The sequence below is a fragment of the Pararge aegeria genome, chromosome 7 (genome assembly GCF_905163445.1).
Source record: "Pararge aegeria chromosome 7, ilParAegt1.1, whole genome shotgun sequence".
Classification (NCBI taxonomy): domain Eukaryota; kingdom Metazoa; phylum Arthropoda; class Insecta; order Lepidoptera; family Nymphalidae; genus Pararge; species Pararge aegeria.
In genome coordinates this window covers 15,173,503-15,192,991 of record NC_053186.1, presented here as the reverse complement: position 1 = coordinate 15,192,991, position 19,489 = coordinate 15,173,503, and the positions used below count along the sequence as shown (strand labels likewise).

Genomic DNA, 19,489 nt, shown 5'->3' with positions numbered 1-19,489 from the left:
CTGTTGAGTAATAAAAAAATATTAAAGTCTAACGTACTCTGAATTAGTTAAGTCATCACAATAAAAGCTGTAAGTTTCTGCACTGAATAAGAAGAAAAACCTCCATGAGTGGCTATTTTCTTTACTCTTAATTTTTTTTAGACATATTCGAGATAATGGGTGTACATAATTTTCTCGTGGTGCTCGTGCTAGCCCTTTTTTAAATTATTATCATTACTGAATTAGTGGTCTCAAGTAAAGTGAGTGCAACCCAAACTTTTCAGGAATGCATGAAAGCACTGCCTTGTATAAAAAGTAACTTAAAAATGATTTACTGTAAAGTCCACATCTCCTGGGATGCTCCGGTTTCGGAGCCAAACTTGCGTAGAGTGCACATTGCCGAAGATCTGTTCGGTGTGGAGTATAAGGATTGAAGAAATTATAAATTACACCATACAGATTGTCCTGCTTTTCGCGGAGTATAGCAAATTAAGCTTAATTTCCATAATATGAAATAAATCGGTCCTATAGTGGAGCTAATTAAGGTTTTTTTACCGTTAAAGATTTACGTTCGCATTGAGCCTGCAGCAGTTAAGATTTTGTACTCCTGCAAACGGTTATTCCTGTACCGTCCGGTTTATTGTAATGTTCAGATATATCAATTGCATTCTATAAATATGTATTAGCATAACTGCTGCTAAAATAACATTATTGCACTTACCTGCGTTTTGATGTAAATAAATAAATGGTGTATGTTTTAGATAGTCTTTTAATACGGCCGACTGGCGCAATGGGCAGCGACCCTGCTTTGAGTCCAAGGCCGTGGGTTCGATTCCCACTACTGGTAAATGTTTGTGTGATGAGCATGAATGTTTTTCAGTGTCTGGGTGTTTATATTTATATTCTAAGTATTTATGTATATTATTCATAAAAATATTCATCAGTCATCTTAGTACCCATAACACAAGCTACGCTTACTTTGGGGCTAGACTGCGATGTGTGTATTGTCGTAGTATATTTACTCAATTTACTCAATAAAAGAATGGCAAATTAAACGATAACGATAATATTCAATAAACTACCAATTGTCATCTTGGAGATGTCTCTTAAAAAGTTCAAAGTTTGTATTAAACGTAAGCTTATAGAAAAGTCCTATTATAGTATAAAGGACTACGTAAACGATAAAAAAGCTTGGGTGTAAATTATTGCTCTAACCAGGTTGCTCTTCCAATAATTTAAAATGACATTGTGAGATGGTGATAACAAAAAAAAAAAAAAAACACCCGGCTAAGTTTGTTGTGGGCGTCTTCTTAGACCAGGACGCGTTTGGAACCCTCGTAGCTTTAGTTTTAAGTTTACGAATGTGGTTATCGCCATCATCTCACTACCGTGTGGTTCTTATGTACGCATCAAAAGTGCCACCATATTTTTGACTTTGACTTTTTGACTTTGACTTTGATAAAAGTACCGTTTTTACCTGTCGGGCGGCGGGTCGGTGCGCGCGGGCACCAAGTGGTCGGGCGATGCGGCGCGGCTGCTTCGCTCGCTGCCCGCCTCCTCGTACGAGTTGTCGCTGGTGAGCTGAAACCGCGAGGGGAGCACTTAGTATTCACTGAGGTTAAAGTGCCACAAGTTAGCCTTAGACTCTCCGGGCAATGTACGAGTACTTTGATGTCGCCTTCTTCCGGCATTGCTTGAAACAACATCGCAGTGCGAATCGGAGATAAACTTATTTTTTAATTTTATTATTTTTTTTTAGTTTTTGAAATTTGTAATTGTAGTTTGATATTTATTTAAATTTTAAAATTGTTTTTAATTTTTTTCGTAATTGCAATTTTAATTTGTTTTAAGTGAGTATTGATTTAAGATCGTAGTCTGTACATATTTGCTTATCTTCGCAGTATTTTTTTGTGTTTATGTTTTAATTTTTGTCATTTTTGTCATTTGGCCTGAATTAAAAGCATTTATTATTTATTATTATTATTCGACTGCCTCACCTGGTGGTGAGCGGTTATGCAGTCCGAAGGTTACACTTATTTTTTTTAAAGTCATAACTAGATGAAGATTCGCGTAGTGTGTACGAAGAGCCTTATTCATAAATTTATGAATTGACGTCACAAGGGACATTTTTCGATATTTTTATTTCTATTTTATATTTACATATTGCTGTAAGAATGATTGTGCGCATTAAAGTATATTATTATTGTTCGAGGTTAACTCTCACGCCCGTGTACAAAATAAATACATATAATGAGCCAAAACAACATTAATATACTTAATAGATACATAAAGATTAATACACTTAAATATACACCCCGACAGGGGAGACGAGACGGCCAGGGGACAGGGCGACAGGCTAAGAAGGCTAGCCGAGTCCAGCAACACCAGTTTCTGCATCTTGGCTGCCAGTGAACTGCCACGGAACCCCAGATGGTGTGTTATTTTTATTAATCCATGCTCGCACCAGAATTCGAACCAAGAACTTCACGATTCGCCACCAGGCAACTTAAGAAAAGAAAAGCTAGCTTATATTAAAGGAGTTTCTAATAAAATAACTCTGTGCATTTCGAACGCTCTCCAATCGTATAATATTCGAATGATGTGCAGCTGTAATTTCTACATAAAGCGAACTTACTGGAAATAAATGATTTTGTACTTCGATAACGTTCTCACCTGATGCTAACTCACGATGCAGTCTAACATGGACCGCGCTAACCTGGAATAGGCACATATATAGATTTGCTGGCTCGCAATCGAGTAGTCGTTTACGCATATCAAACTCTATACCGTCAAACTGAAAATGGGCATAATATCACCTGATCGTTGGCGTGGCGATACAGGCCGTGGCGACGCATCGCCACGCTATATGATTGAGTTGTCGCAATTTCCAATAAATTCTTAAATTTTAAATATTTTTTTGAAATTTTAATTCGTTTTTAATAAATATTTAATGTCATTATTTTATGGAACAAATAAGTAATGCTTTGTCTTTTCAGTACGCTATATCTGATTCCTGTCGTACTCTGTTATTTTATGCATATAACTTACATAAAACAGTTCCATTGTTTCACATATGTCAGTCAGGTGTCCCGTGACGGCTCACATTTTTTTTATTGCACTCAGTTCTGCAAAAAGCACTATCTGAGGAATTGCAGGCAAATTTGTGTTTTCAGGAAAATTTGAACATCAGAGTAGAAATATTTTTTCAAGGGATTCGATGCTCGAAAACGACTCCTCGACTGCAAGCGAGCAAAACTTGTACTGAGGGTACTGGTATAGACTTATTATAAGTCAACTCGACCTTCAAACGAGCTGACTTTTTGGACGCCAGAAATAGCTACAAATAATCAACCTAAAAAAAAGTTGCAATAGGTTTTAGTGTTGTGACGCTTTGGATTCGCGGTTGTGTTCAAACGTATGAAGACTCGAGCTCGGAAGATGATTTTCAGACTAACTATGCAAAAAATATAATAGATATATATACTTAATATAATATAATAGTTAGGTAGTCACATTGCGACTCTGCTAGTTAATCGCGAATTTAATACTCTGTTTGAAGACTTATGCCCATTTATACTAAACTAATGACTTAGGCGAAAACTATCGAAAAAAAAGTTTCACCAACTCTTAGGTGATAACTATTGGTGAATGGTTGATGTTTGCCTAGGAATCTCCTTAGATTAGGCGTTACGTCATTGCCTTGTAACGTTGTTAGTGAAAACGGGCACTAGACGATGAAAATTTAAAAAAAAATAGTCTTATACAGACACTTCGCTCCGCTCGAAACGAGCATCCGACTGGATGAGATAGCGAAGCCGCTTAACCTATTCGGCCCGCATCACTAGACTCTTTCGCAGTTGAGCCTCACCTATGGAAATTATCCTTGAGCTAAACGGAATCACTCGTTTCGCGATTGAACCTCAGCTTAACGCACAGGTTAAATAGAAGCTAAGTTAAATGGTAGCTCACCAGCGTGAGCGGGTGTCGGTTGCGGCCCGGACTGAGGGTGCTTCGCGCTTCCTCTACCTCCAGCTGTAAGATGCTCTCCTGACTGCCCGTGAACTGGAAAATAAGTGCTTCAGTTTAATTTAAGAATGCGACCAAATTGCAATATTTCTGATGCAATGTCTGATGCATAGGCATGATTGTAAATAAAAAACACATTTTAAAAACTAATCTATCATGTTATGTAGTGTCTACTGCTTCAGAAAGATATCTTATTTTTGCAGAAAATATAGGTTTTGTTGATAAGTTGCAAATTATTATCACTTATAATACCACAAGAGCTTCAAAATTATCGGGTATTTCCCGATAGGTTCGTTGCAAACAAATGAAGGATTCAAGTTTTTAAAAAATCACGAGCGCGAAGCGCGAGGGATTTTTCCTGAAAAACTTGACGACTTTATTTGTTTGCAGGGAACCTTGAGGGAAATGCCAGATAATTTTGAAGCTCGTGTGGTATTCGGGGGATTATTTTTCCGTCCCAAATGTCGGCCAATAGAATTGCACCATGAGAGGAAATGTACAGTTAACAAATAAGAATTTCATAATGAATAAATATAGCAAAATATATATAGCAACTAACAGAGAAAATTTTCAAAAAATTATCAGTATAATACCATGTAGGTTGTACCACGTGACGTCGAATGGTGCAATTCTATTGGTCGATATTTGGGTCGGAAAAATAATCAACAAAATTATTTTCCGCGGAAACGCTTGTCGAATGTCATGCTCGTACTCAAAGAGTAAATGTGTCGCACTTGACAGACAAATTAGAGCTATCTGCTATGGTTCCTTTGTTACCTGTTAGTTTGAAATCAAGTACAGTGATTTTGGAAATTCTAGCGATACAAAATTATGTTCATATTGTCATTTCACATGTAGTGGCGAATCGCTAGATTGCAGTTTGATTTATTGATTTGAGTTTTATTAGAAAATATACCAATCTTGCTAATAATGTCAATATTCATTAGATGTGTGTGTGTGTGTGTGTGTGTGTGGTGCGTGTATGTGCGTGTGTGTATATGTGCGTGTGTGTATATGTGCGTGTGTGTATGTGTGTGTGTGGGAGCGTGTGTGCGTGGTGTGTTTGGGTCTCATTCTTTTTCCCTCCACATACACTTTTTTCAGATCTCAGCGTTTTCCAGTATAGAAGAAGAAAATCATTATCATCAAAACCCTATTACCTTCCACTGCTGGACTAAAAGCCTCTCCCAACGAGAGGATTTGCCCATAATCCCCACGCTGAGCAAGCGGGTTGCTGATCGCAGTCGATGGTAGCAGTAACACTGAGTACGCCGCTGCCCGCTTATATTACCTTACAAGAAGACCACTCACCACAAATCCATAATACTTTAGTATGTCCATCTTACACATGGGACACGTCCGATGTTCCAGCAGCCAGGGGTCGATGCAGTTCTTGTGGAAATCGTGCCTGGGACAAATATTTTTATATTTTAACCGAGCAACGCGTACATGTAATACATAAACCAGCCATTGCTATGTGAGCGCAATAAAATGTGTTTAAAGTCGCATTACAAACCTCTAAAATTATCAGTATTTCTCTACTATGTAATAAATGTATTATACATATAAACTTTCCTCTTGAACCACTCTCTCTCTCTTAAAAAAACCGCATCAAACTTCGTTTCGTAGTTTCAAAGATCTAAGCTCATAAAGACAGCGGCAAGCGACTTGGTTTTGTACTATGTAGTGCAGTACGAAATTTAGGGTAAGCAGTGCTTATGTGCTTGCATGCTGTGCACACCACTACGTTAAACAATACAAATAACAATAATCAATACTTGTATGACTCACCTACAAGGAAGCGAGCGCAACGTCTCGGACACCTTGTATGGCTCGATGCAGATCGCGCAGCACTCGCCGTCGCCTTGCACTTCCTGAAACATACATATTGTGTTGTATGGGACGGGGAAGCATGCAATTTGTATGGCCGACCTCGGCCATGACCCCGCCTTCTCTATTCCAGTATCGATATTTGTAAACCTACTCGCTGTGGCCCGCGTTCATCGTCCGTGTTTCTTTACTTTTACAAATCCCGTGGGATCAGTTTTTTTTAATATTCATCGTCATCATAAAATCAACCGATTGACCTCCACTGCTGGACATAAGTCTTTATTTATATAGGTCTTTTGTAGGGAATTACAAACTCCAGCGGCTCCCCGCTACTCGTAAGATGTCGTCTGTCCACCTGGTTGGGGGTCGACCAACGCTGCACTTAACGGTGCGAGGTTGCCACTCCAACACCTTGGAAACCCAACGTCCATAGATTCTCCGAGCTGACCATTTCCACTTCAGCTTCGCGACGCGTTGAGCTATGTCGGCAAATAGTTCTTCTACGGATCTCCTCATTTATGATTAGATCGCGTAGAGATACTCCTAACATAGCTCTTTCCGTCGCTCGCTGAGTGACTCTGAACCTTCTTATGAGGCCCATTCTTATAATCGGATTAACTTAACTTTCAACTGCCTCTCAAAAATCTAGTTTATTGGTTGCTTTGGTAGGGCGTAGAGGAAGGCCAACGCGTTTGCGCGTTTATAATATTAATTTGGATATGCGCCTTAATTATTTACTATAGTTTTTTTAAACACGAGTCACAAAGCCTAGGCCAATCGTGACACTCGAGGTTGTAAAAGTAAAAGTAAAAAGTAAAGGTTGCATATACAGGGGGTATATACAGGGTATGCAAATGATATAAAATGTAGAAAATCTCCATTTCAGATCATATGCATTCCCTCTATGCACGCTACTGATTACCGGCCAACTAAAGTGCACGGGTCTCCTTCCGCAATGGTAGAGGTTTAGGCCGTAGTCCACCACGCTGGCCAAACGCGGTTTGGTGGGCTTCGCCCGCCTTTGAAAACATTATGGAGAATTCTCAGGCATACAGGTTTCCTCACGATGTTTTCCTACACTGTTGTGATATTTAACTGCTTAAAAACTGCACAAAACTTTGAAAAGTTAAAAAAGTGAAGTCACATCACGTTTCAACGTTTCCGGCTATCAACGTTTTTAGGTATATCTCTGTGATGTATAACATGTTTAGTTTTACTAAGGTCCTGCCACCCGATTCACTAACTATTCCAGCAGTTGCGGTGGCGATCTAATATACCCATACAAAATATGAGACGAGTTGTCAACTGTCGCTATCAAATTATGCGTTTTGTATGAAGACGACGAGTTGGCGTATTGTTGGTAAAGTAACTGAATCGGGCAGCTAGCTGGATCACATAATTAAAAAGTTTGAAAACACTGCGCTATGAATTAAAATCAACAAAGACAGTTCTTGTGTATTTGGATGACCGTCCGAGAGGATACGAACACTAAATGCAATTTCATAGAGAAGCAGGCTCTATTGCATTGAAATCTACAGTAGTGTTTAAATTCTCTTTGACTTTAATGATCTAAAGTACTATACGGGTTAAATTAATTTTTGGTAGCTATTTACGATGATCTTTAAATAACTTCCGTTCATATAAGTCATCTTAAGCAGTTGAGTACCTACTATTTTATCTTGAAATATTATTTTTATTAACTATTTTATCGTGCATTGCCTCGCAACGGGTAGTCATTGTTTCTATTAAAGTATAGCAAACAAAATTTCATTAGTTCCTAAATAATGTATATCTTACCTTATTATTTGTTGTGAGAGCCTATCTAGTCAATGTTCCGAATTTATAATGACAATTTATAAACCCAGTTTATACCGAGAACGTTTCCTTTATAAGGATTGTGTTTGCCCAGCGGTGGGACTGGGCAATAAATGAGTTCGTGCGTATCAAATAACTTACCCTATCATCGGATTTCAAATTCTTCACGGGTATTTTGGACAACGCTTTCTTTGCAGCGCAGCATAAGCGTTTCTGAAAAACGAACGTTTAATACATTTTATTTAATCCACAATAACTAAACCACAACATAAGATAAGATTTTTGAAAAGGCCATATATAAATATATATATATATATAAATAAACTAAACCGCATTAGATTGTGTAACCAGTACAATCGAGGAATCGAGAATGGAGGTTTTTTTTTAAAAAATCTTTTTAAAAAGATGACTTTTAAGTCCGGTCGGTCAATAATTATTGTTGAGTTAGCGAAATTAAATAAGAAACCGTTTCTCTTGTTAATGTATCAAAATGTGAGTCAATATATCAAACCAAAACCGTAACGGAAATGATTCCCATATAAAGGTTAATGACAGTTTAGATAAGATACGAAGAATTATTGTTATTAATTTTCGCATAGAGAACGAAGGGGCTGACAATCCTATTCTTCTTAAGAAGTACCAAATAAATAAAGAATAAAACAAAGAAAAAGGCCAATGTCCAAAGCGCTAAAAAAAAAACAATTTCCAATACTCTGCTTAAAAATGAGCTGCCACTTACCGAGAGTCGGTCCTTAGCGTGTATGTATCTGAACCGTTGTATATAGTAGAACACGAGCCACGCTAACGAGATCACCATGAGCACGATGAACGATATCGACACGAACAGCACCGAAGTCCTGGAACGACAACATCGGGTTATTTCGGCTAATAACATGAACGCAAGCTTAGTAAGTATCTTTCACATATCGAAAGATGATTATTTTTTAGCGATATAATGGAAACTACATATTTGAAGTGGGCGGTTTTGTTTTATAGCAACACATAACGTAACGTCTTACAAACTGCTGCCATGTTTCCGTCAACCTGACGCGTAGTTAATGTGTCTGTAGTTACACCAGCAACCACGCCCTTCAGACCAGAACACAGCAATGCCACTCAGCGACAGAAATAAACTTAGTTGTTGTAGATACTTTCCCGGACGAGCTCTATCACAAAAAGCTCGTCTAATAACTATTGTTAATGTCCCGGTGTCGCTTAAAGTAGCTTAGGTTTTGAATTCCAGATAAGAGATGAATTTATTGCAAAAACATTCTACAAGAGACAATGTAGTCATAAATATCTTTAAGTAAATAAAACGTCATTGAAATAAACAGGAAAATAATATTACAATACTTTCAAATTCATTGTTATTTTTAATGAATACCATAAGTTGTTTGAAATTTTACTATTTTAATAACCCTCTTGTACAGATAAAATGACGCAGTCCCAGAAAAAAAGATTTTAACCTACCTATTAGATAACTGCTTTATATTTTGGCACTAACAATTTCTGGCACAACAAGTTTTAAGCTTATAAGATTTGTCGTCTAAAGTAACAGGTTTCCGAGTAAGTTTACCAAGATTTTATCACAAGTAAAATGCATGTCCGCCATTTTGAAAAAGAAAAAAAATGGCGTACAGTTTTCAGGTTCTATACTCGGATATTAAAACCTCTTTTGACTAGATCGCTTCAGCGTACGAGTCGTGCATTAAAATCAAATCAACAAACATACAAACATGATTTAGATTAATTTTCGATTAGGTACAATGCATTTAGATTTTAATAATTTATATTAATTCTGTTCAATTTATTTGCCTTAAAAAGACGACTTATAAAGCAGTAAGCACACAGAATCCGGGCGGGATTTTCTTTTTAGTATATGAACCTTATATTCCTAATTACCAAAAAAAAATCGTGTTCAATAAATCTAATACAAGCGCTCCTAGCGAAAGCTGTCATTATTATTAGTAGAAAAGAATACAAGACTTAAATTAGTAGCAAGTGTTTTGATACTTGCGAGCATGCGAATCTCAACTGCCTTTTTGGTTGGTGTACGGATCATGGGGTCCTGCGTTCGATTTCCGGTTCGAGTAAATAAATCTAAGTTATTAGGTTATTTGTCAATGTGCAAGCCCAGAAATTGTTGCTGTCCATAACTACCCACTGGCTTTAAGTTTAACACGCCAAGTTTTAGCACGTTGAGTTGTCGATCCCGGTTATTATTAGATATTAATATAGACCCATATTATTAAAACCCGTAGTACCACATTGGAACAGAGTGGTGTTCTTTATATAAAAACCTGTGCCCGGCAGTTGAAAATATACGTTAGTCATTGTTATGACGAAATCTCATAGGTACATTTTTAATATGCTACATAATTACTTTAATACACTAGCGATACTATTTAGTACATCAGCCTATTTAGAACGCTACATATGGAGGAGACATCGCGCAGGCACAATTATATCGGCTCTGATATATGATCCCACTTCTGATGTCGATATAGGATCGGATATTTACATTCACGGCCAAACTGGTTTTATGATATCATCAAACGCGCTAGGTTTATGGTTTCATTAAAAACACCTTTACCGTGTTACCACATCATTAAATAGCTGTTACTAAACCCACTTACAAACTCCACGACGTACAACAAAACTCTCAGGACTAAATAAAACCCAGCCCGTGTGATGTTACCTTAAGCATTCTGATTTCAGACCTATATATATTCAGACACTATCAATACCTAAAGTATAAGACATCACGTAGTACCGAAGTATCATTTTTTGTTTAAAAATTATTTGCGGTAAATGTGTGTGTACCGCGCCTACTCAACGACACAACCCATTTTAAGTCACATTGTTAATATGTCCGCGCCACATCACCGCCACATGCCATTCATTATGCTATAGAGAAGATTGCAGTAAGATTCGAAGCTTAAACACTATTCCGTTTCTAGCATCTACGGTTCTTCAATGTTCACTGTACGTACGGGTAAAAAGTACCCGTCTCGTTCGAGCTGACCCCGACGAGTAAGGATGCAAAACAAAACGAAAACATTAGGGTGCATCAAATTTTTCCAACGCGGTTCTGTCCAATAGTACAGTACAGTATGTACGTCTCGCGATCGAGAAGTCGTTTTCAATTATCGAAATTTATGAACATCAGAGTAAAATGGATCCTATTTCTATTAGAATTAAGCTCAAATTTACTAAACTCTTCTGTAGGAAGTGCAGGATTGGCGACTCTAAAACGTGTGACATTAAATCCATTTTACTTAGACGGTATAGAGGAAGCGACATCTAGATTGCATGCGAGGAAATTTTGTAGTAAGGCTAAAGGTGTCTCGCGTTATATGATTTGTTTGAGACAGAGCCGCGCGGTTTCAACCTTGCAGCAGCGCTGTTTCAGAACGCAGCGCTGACAAACTGCGCGGTTACATAGTTGCAGTCGCACCATACATAATTTGTATGAGTTTAAATAGGGCGTTCTGGTACAGGATTACAGTTGCGCTGCTGCAACGCATTATCGCAAAGGATTTGACATCAATCAATTAAAAATACTTTATTGCACACAAGAACAAAACAGAAATAAATAAAAGAGAACAAAGGTACAAGACATCGTGTTAAACAAATAGGTACATACAAATACACAAACACAAACTTCGATAAAATTAATAGGTACGTTAGAAAATTAAAAATAAAAACCCCCGACATTCAATAGTCAAGCCCATTCATTTGACAAAAATATTATGGAAGATGTGGGAAAAAAAATCTAATTCGCCATTTTGTGGTGGCAGCCATCTTGGATCGAGTTTCATCAAACAAGCGAAAGCGAAGAATACAGCCGCCTTATTCAACTTTTAAAAAAAAACAAAATAAATCATCCGTTTGGGAAATAGGATACCACACACAGACACAGATACACATAGGCACACACAGACACGTCAAACTTATATAACCACCGTCGTTTTTGCGTCGGGGGTTAAAAAATACCATTTATAATATAATAACCAAATACCATTTATAATACATAGCAATAATATTCCTAGGCTATTTGTACCATGCCCGCGATTTGTACCATGATTATTTCAGTTTTTTGAAAACTCGGTACAGTTTGTTTTCTCGGAATATTATCCCATATTACTCTCTACAATTCTGTGAAATCGCTCATACACCCCTAATCGGTTCCTACTCGAAATCGTACCGGAACTGTAATCGCTTGGTGGCACGCATTAATTGTCGATGTCGACCAGACCAGAGAAAATGCTGAGATTATGAATCCCAAATTGTCCCTGCCAGGGTTATTACGTATCTCGTGACAGACGTAAATATCGCTATCACTGCTGTCAAAGGACACTTTTGTATATTTATTGTATTTATTGTATGGAAAAGTGACGTTTGACAGCAGTGATCGCGAGATTTATGCCTACGTTGTAATCACCCTACAGCACCTCCCAGAATAACTTTCAGCACTCCGTTAACGGCTTGAACTTATATTACTGTAATTTATTTAAGCCTAGACATGAATATTTTTATTTTATATTCCTGTGCTATTCGCTTTTCCCTTTTTGTCATTTGTCTTTATTGCACGACTCATGATGCGAAGCATCAGAGAGTGCTTTACTAAAAATTTTTTTCGCCTCATTTCGGCGGCTATTTTTATTATTATAGCCTTGTTAGTTCACGGAATCAAGATATTTTACATACTATTGTCGAGATAATTTAATGGAGATTAATTCCATACTTTTAAAAAATTGATTTACTGCAATAGAATTGGAAAAAAAACACCTAAATAGGTCAAAAAATTTTCCTGTCCGTCATGTGTGAAACCCGAAAACACTTTAACACTTTCCTAGTACAGCTGTTTTTTTTTGCACGACTCATGTGTTTTTTTTTCGTTATTTATTGACAAATAATTGGATCGCTATTTTATTAATGAGTCGTGCACTTTTGGATTTTCCAATTTTTTTTTTCTTTGTTATCGTTTCATATTTTTAGAGGTAATACGGGCAATGACCTCCGCCTTTTCCCGTTCCCCATGGTACTTACTTGTTGATGTTGCTGTTGATGTGGGTGTAGGTGCGCCCTTTGATGATTGCGATCATGACCCTGGTGCCGTTGTCCACCAGCCGCGTGATCTCCTCTCCCTTCCATTTGTACGTGAATACAGCGCTGATGTTACCTGGGAACATTCATTTATATTATATGTACTCGTCATCATCTTCATCATCTCATTACCGGCTCAGAACAAGACACGGGATTTCTGCAATGAAAAGGGTGCAGGCAGTAGTCAGCCATGTCAAGTGAAGTTTGGTGGACTTGACGCGCCTTCAAAAACTTAATTATAATATTAGAAAGAAGGAAATTAGAAAGAAAGAAAGAAAAGAAAGAACAGAAAGAAAAAGGTATTTTTTACATTGCGCCACCGACACCACACTATTAACGTGGTGTTAACGACACCACATTATGTGTGGCAACCTAGTAAAAAGGTGCCAGGTCAGCATTGTGCTGCATGCGCCAGTGGGACGTTCAACGCTGATTTTCAGTTGGCACCTTGTACAGGGTGACGCCACAGAAATGCGTAGCCATCCACTGACCACATTTTAATATTTAAATTTAATAATAAACTAAGCGAAAGTTATATAAGTTAAAAAAAAGAAAGAAAAAAAAAATTAAATTAAAAAATTAAATATTAAGGGCAACATGTATGATAAAAAAGCTTGGGTATGAATTGCTCTAACCTCATAGCTAAATATTAACTCGACTGTGAGATGGTGATAACAAAAAAAAACCTGGCTAAGTTTTTTTGTGGGCTCTTTTGTAGACCAGGGCTCGTTTGAACCCTCCTGGCTTTAGTTTTAAGTTAACGAAACAGTTTTTCAGTGGTGTTTATCTGTATATATTATAAGTATTTATTTATATTATTCATAAAACTATTCATCAGTTATCTTAGTACCCATAACACAAGCTACGCTGACTTTGGGTCCAGATGGCTATGTGTGTATTGTCGTACTTTATTTATATACGTAATCGCGTGGCGGGCCGTGTTTATTGGTAGGGTGGTGGCCACGACCAAAGCCTCCCACCAAAGAAAATTCAGTCAGTTTAAATTCCTATATTTTTGCGGGCATCGAACCCACGTAAGACCGCGTAGCACTTACCATTGCGCTGCTGCTATTCGTCTTCATAGTAATTATGATATCCCGTGAGATAAAGAAATTCGATTGATTGTTTTAGTTTTAGTTAGGAAGAAAACTTTTTAGACTACTGCCTCGATTACATCTAGCTAAGTCCTACGGGGACTGTGCGAGGCCACAGTGGATTTACCATCATTTAAAGCAATATATAAGGCCTTTATTTAGAAAACATTATTTTATGAACTTTTGCGAGTGTGTTTGTGTACCTTAAACATTTCCATTAAGTCATTTACAAGGAGGTTCTTGCTTATTTGTGATACTTGTCTGCAAAATCCGGCGTAAAACTCTCGCGGCAGAGTCGCGGATATCCGCTAGCAGGTAAAATAGGATCGTTTAAAAATGTTTCAAAATCGTAATGCAACATTTTTTATCACAGACATTTCAATAATATTGAATGATTTGTCATTTACTAATACTTGCTTAACTGATAAGAATTAACTTATCTGAAGGTTAAAAATAATAATCGAATTTAACGAAATCATGTTTAGTTCTAAACTATTTAGGCTTAGAGTCACTCAGCGGGCGATGGAGAGAGCTATACTAGGAGTATCTCTACGTGATATTTTAATTGCTCAAAACGCACATAACTTAGAAAAGTTGAGGTGCGTTGTGGGATTCGAACTCTTCCCCCCCGAAAGTGAAGTCGAAGTCCTACCCACGGTATTAATGAGAAAATAACCCATTCCGTTACGGGAATCGAATCGTTGAGCTTGTTGACCGCAAAACCATCAAGGTTTTTAAAATCTAAATATTGATTCAGAGATTAGTTGTGTCGTTGACATAACTAGGCATTAAGGACAAGTTACAAATCAATTAGCACTAGCACCTTACGCGCGACTCTTCGCGTCTCCCGCGTTTTGAGTATAGAAAACTCATTCCCCTCCATGGTAAAATTCCTTTTAGGCTACTGCCTCGATTACATCTAGCTAAGTCCTACGGGGATGGTAGGAGGCCACAGTGTACTATACTCGTTTAAAGCAATAATATTAAAAGTATCAACGAATTTTTTTTATAATTACAATATATTAGGGACTTTTGCGAGTGTGTGTTTAGGTACCTTAAAATTTTCGATTAACTCCTATAGGAGGAGGATCTTGCTAATTTGTGATACTTACGTGCGTTATATGTACCCTGTTGGGCTAGCACACCAGGAGAAAATGAATCAACGCATTATCTCGTCTATCGCTATAGAAATAAGAACATATACGGTATTAAGAATAAGTCAAAAGTCTAGTCAAAAACCCTGTGTTCGTCACTTGAACCGGAATTCACGAATTCTTGCCGAAATTAGCGCTGCTAATTCACACGTGAACCGGAATCGAGCTTCAAAAAGCCAAATTAAATAATGATACTAGCTTCATCATCAAAAGCCTATAACTGTCCACTTCTGGACTAAAAGCCTCTCCAGATAGGAGGGTTTCCCATTATCACCACGCTGGGCAGAAGGGTTTGCGATCGCAGTAGATGGTGTTAGTACTAAAAGAGCAGTAAATTTGAAATCGCAGACAGACATTTCAATTTTATTTACATGTATTGTTATGAATTGTGTAGATCACCCAAAACAATGCGTTATTACACAATGCTATCTTGTTATCTAAATGTATTACGATATTACAACAAGTACCAATTATGACTGGCTAAGATAACTTATTCATCACGATAATTGGTTTGCGAGGAATCACGTAACCAGGTTTAGCGTAAGGTTTAATGTATTTATAAACTATCTGTGACCTAAGTTACTGACTCTTTAACCTTCCTCATTAAAAGGAATATCTAACGCAATTTTTTATATGTAAGACTTCTCTAAAACTGTAGCCTTAGCATAAGACGTGCTCGCTCGCAATCGAAGAGTAGTTTTCTTGTGTCGAAAAAATTCGAGAAAAATAGATGGTATTCGCTTTGTTTTAAACATCAAATTTACCAACTTGCTTTACCTCGGGCTTTTGACAGGACGTTTGTTTATAAAAATCAGAAGTACAGGATTTGCGACTCTAAGACGAGTAGCTATAGGACCATTTTACATTGACGATAAAGAGTTTAATTCTCGACTCGATTGCTAGCGAGCAAATTTTGTACTAAGGCTACTGTTGCGATTTTAAAGTCGATGAAACGCAAATGCTTCACGATAAAGAAACAGACATATAAATATATAAAATCAAGTCGGCGAGAGAATGAGATAGAATACATTACACATTTTGTTCTAGATACCATGGAAACAATAATATGTACCTTACATATGCAGTGAACACATGTAATACAAAATTTTACATTAAAATAATTAATATTTTTTAAGCTTGGCAAAGAATAATAAACGTTTTAAATTTATCGGTATATTAATTTGACGGCCGACTGGCGCAGTGGGCAGTGACACTGCTTTCTGAGTCCAAGGCCGTGGGTTCGATTCCCACAACTGGACAATATTTATGTGATGAACATGAATGTTTTTCAGTGTCTGGGTGTTTATCTATATATTATAAGTATTTATGTGTATTATACATAAAAATTATTCATCAGTTATCTCAGTCCCCATAACACAAGCTACGCTTACTTTGGGACTAGTCGTAGTATATTTGTTTATTTATTTAATTAATTTATTATATAAAAAAAAATATTATTTACAAACCAATATAACCGTATAACTTGTCGATATCTATAGAGCTCTTTACTCGAATACGCTCTTGTGGTAAGGGCTCGTGCTACTCGTAAGTGCTTATTTCTTATATGCCTTGTAACAACTCAATTAAATAACCCAGGTATTTCCGACGTAGGCCTACCATTGCATGACCGCGAACACGTAGCTAATACCTAGGCAACCCAGTGCTAATATGATCGGTTCATATGGCTTCAGTACCGAAGTGATGGTGACGGACATAGATATATAAAGAACGGGCTATGGATATCGTCATCATCATCATTTCAGCTAATGGACGTCCACTGCTGGACATAGGTCTTTGGTAGTGAGTTCCACAATCAACGGTCTTAAGACACTTGCCTCCAGCGGCTCCCAGCGACTCGCCTGATCGCTGCGTTTACCGGTGCGGTGTCTCTAGCAACATAAGACCCCAACGTCCATCGGTTCTTCGAGCTATGTGACCTGCCCATTGCCACTTCAGCTTTAAGACTCGCTGAGCTACGAGTATGTCGGTAACTGTAGTTCTCCTAAGGATCTCCTCATTTCTGCTTTGTTCAGGTAGAGATACTACGCCTGCTTATGAGGTCCATAGATAGCGACCACGTCTCAGATCTGTAAGTCATCACTGGCAACACGCACTGTTCGAAGACTTGTGGATGGATGCCATAAGGCAGGAAAATGGCATAAAATGGCAAAAATTAGGAGGCTCCTATACGAGTTATATATCAATTTTAGGGTAAGCAGTGCTTTTGCGCATGTATGAAGTGCACGCCACTGATGGATGTCATCGATATGTCGCCTTATAAATCTACCCAAAGCATTCAAGTTAAACACAAGTTGACTATCTCTTTATACGCTAATATTATAAATGGGAAAATGTTTTTATTTGTTTCTCCTTCAATAGCAAACAACTAATCGACTTGATTTATGCATTGATCGAAAGGACGGATAGTAACATAGGCTTCTTTCAGTCCGGGAAAAACATCGATTTCCCAAAAGACAGACGAGGAGTCGTATTCTGTACGACAAATCGATCTACTTCATATTTTTTTTTTTTCAATTGGACGTTAAAAATAGCAAAATATATTTAAAAAAACCCGTAAATAAAAAGCTAGTGTATAATGATTTATGACACAAACTCGCTTGGAAATAAGTAAACAAGTTAATAAATAAATTGCAATAATAAGTACTAGTCTACAATAAAAATCGTTGGTCGATAACAATTTCAAAGTAATAAAGTGTGTATTGGGTCATTATTATTTTTTATTTTTTTTGCTTTAACATTGCAGCAAACTCAAAAGGTATTGCATTTTAATTTTTTTTTTTTACAAAATTAATTATGCCATTATTTTAAATTTGCTTTTTGCGAGTTGAAACGAAAGTTTTATCAATATTGCCGACGGGCGATTGACGCAGTGGCAGCGACCCTGTTTTCTGAGTCAAGGCTGTGGGTTCGATTCCCACAAATCAAAAATGTTTGTGTGATGAACATGAATGTTTTTCAGTGTCTGGGTGTTTATTTGTTTATTATTAGTATTTATGTGTATTATTCATAAAAATATTCAACAGTCATCTTAGTACCCATAACACAAGCTACGCTTAATTTGTGGCTGTTGGTGATGTGTGTATTTTCGAAGTATATATTTTTATTTAGATATTACAAATTGATCGATGAATAAATTTTGTCAATATCATAATCAGTATGCATCAACGTAAGTTAATTATTAATCGTTCAGCCGATAAGAATTTAAAAACAAATTAACGTACGTCAATTCGAAGCATTGATAACAATATTATTGCAATGCACATACATTGTGTTACAGTAACTAGCTCGTGTCGCGATCTTTTACACGCAACGCAGAAAGGCGATTTAAATCCTAAATCGAACCCAGAAACTCAGAATCCAGAAAACCCCAGCCAACTAAAGATGTTTAGAAACACGTAGATCATCAACATCCTCATCATTATCAAATCGTTCCGCCGTAGTCCACCACGCTGGCCATGTACGGATTAGTAGATACCAAACGCATTTGAGAACATTATGGAGAACTCTGAGGTTTCCTCGCAATGTTTCCCTACACAGTTAAAGCAAGTGATGCTCTGAAAAGTGAGAGGTGCATGCCGGGGATCAAACTCGGTCCCCCCGTAGCCCTAACCACTTGGCTATCACCGCTTAACACAAAGATAGATAAAGATAAACCTTATAGAAACACCGTCCTATTACGGAGGATCTGTGTGGTGTTGCATTTATAAAGTAAAGTACACCGTACACATTAGTCTGCTTATAGCGAATCAATGTTATTGGTTTTTTTCAAAAGAGCCTTTTTTTAATAATGCGTATTTTAAAAAAAAGTGGAAATTCAAAAAGACAGGAATCCAGCTATGTAAAAGAGTTAGTAAATAAAAGAAGGAATATTGGTTGTCTAAATGTTATTGTATTGAAAGAAGCCGGTGTAAGAGGCCTGGAGATTTGAAAAAGGAAAGACGCGCAATTAAGAAGGAATTGGCAAACAGAGATAATATTAATTAATTTATGACACTGGTTTTCATATTGAAACACGCTGTAATTAAAGAAATACAATAAACCCCTGTAAAATGTTTTTAGTACTTGTTGCAGCAGGTAATTTGACCTACGTCGAACAGATGTTATGCTAGGTATGATTATTTGAGTATGGATTCAGAAGGTAATGACATTAGATCTTTAATTATAAATAGGTACAGGACACAATTACCCCAAGACTTCGCGTGATGAAAAATAATGTCTATTTTATTTTCGTTTATCAACTCATATTTTTCATTTAAATTTTCCTTTAACTTGTCTTTATTATTTATATTCGTATAATAACTATAAGAATAATAAAAGTACTCGCATAAAAAGCAAGGTTTACAAAAAAAACATTCAGAATGTAAAATGCCAAATTCTCCTGCCGGTGTACAAACACTATGAAATTGAACAGACTTTAAACATAGGTAGAAAATCACACACGGCTCCCAAGTTTTTGTCCTC

At 37.0% G+C, this 19,489-nt stretch overlaps 1 protein-coding gene across 2 annotated transcripts in view; it reads right to left on the bottom strand.

Annotated features, from left to right (window-relative positions):
- The window catches only part of LOC120624947 (protein goliath), a 131,561-nt gene that overhangs the window by 8,021 nt on the left and 104,051 nt on the right, over window positions 1-19,489 (bottom strand). The window contains exons 5-12 of one of the 2 annotated variants that reach the window (XM_039891785.1): window positions 12,703-12,835; window positions 10,644-10,670; window positions 8,390-8,507; window positions 7,792-7,863; window positions 5,797-5,879; window positions 5,317-5,413; window positions 3,949-4,041; window positions 1,457-1,560 (exon numbers count right to left, since the gene is read on the bottom strand). In XM_039891785.1, the coding sequence (XP_039747719.1) occupies window positions 1,457-1,560; window positions 3,949-4,041; window positions 5,317-5,413; window positions 5,797-5,879; window positions 7,792-7,863; window positions 8,390-8,507; window positions 10,644-10,670; window positions 12,703-12,835 (727 nt within the window). The remainder of the gene's footprint in view (window positions 1-1,456; window positions 1,561-3,948; window positions 4,042-5,316; window positions 5,414-5,796; window positions 5,880-7,791; window positions 7,864-8,389; window positions 8,508-10,643; window positions 10,671-12,702; window positions 12,836-19,489) is intronic. The other variant, XM_039891786.1, reaches the window with a different exon arrangement.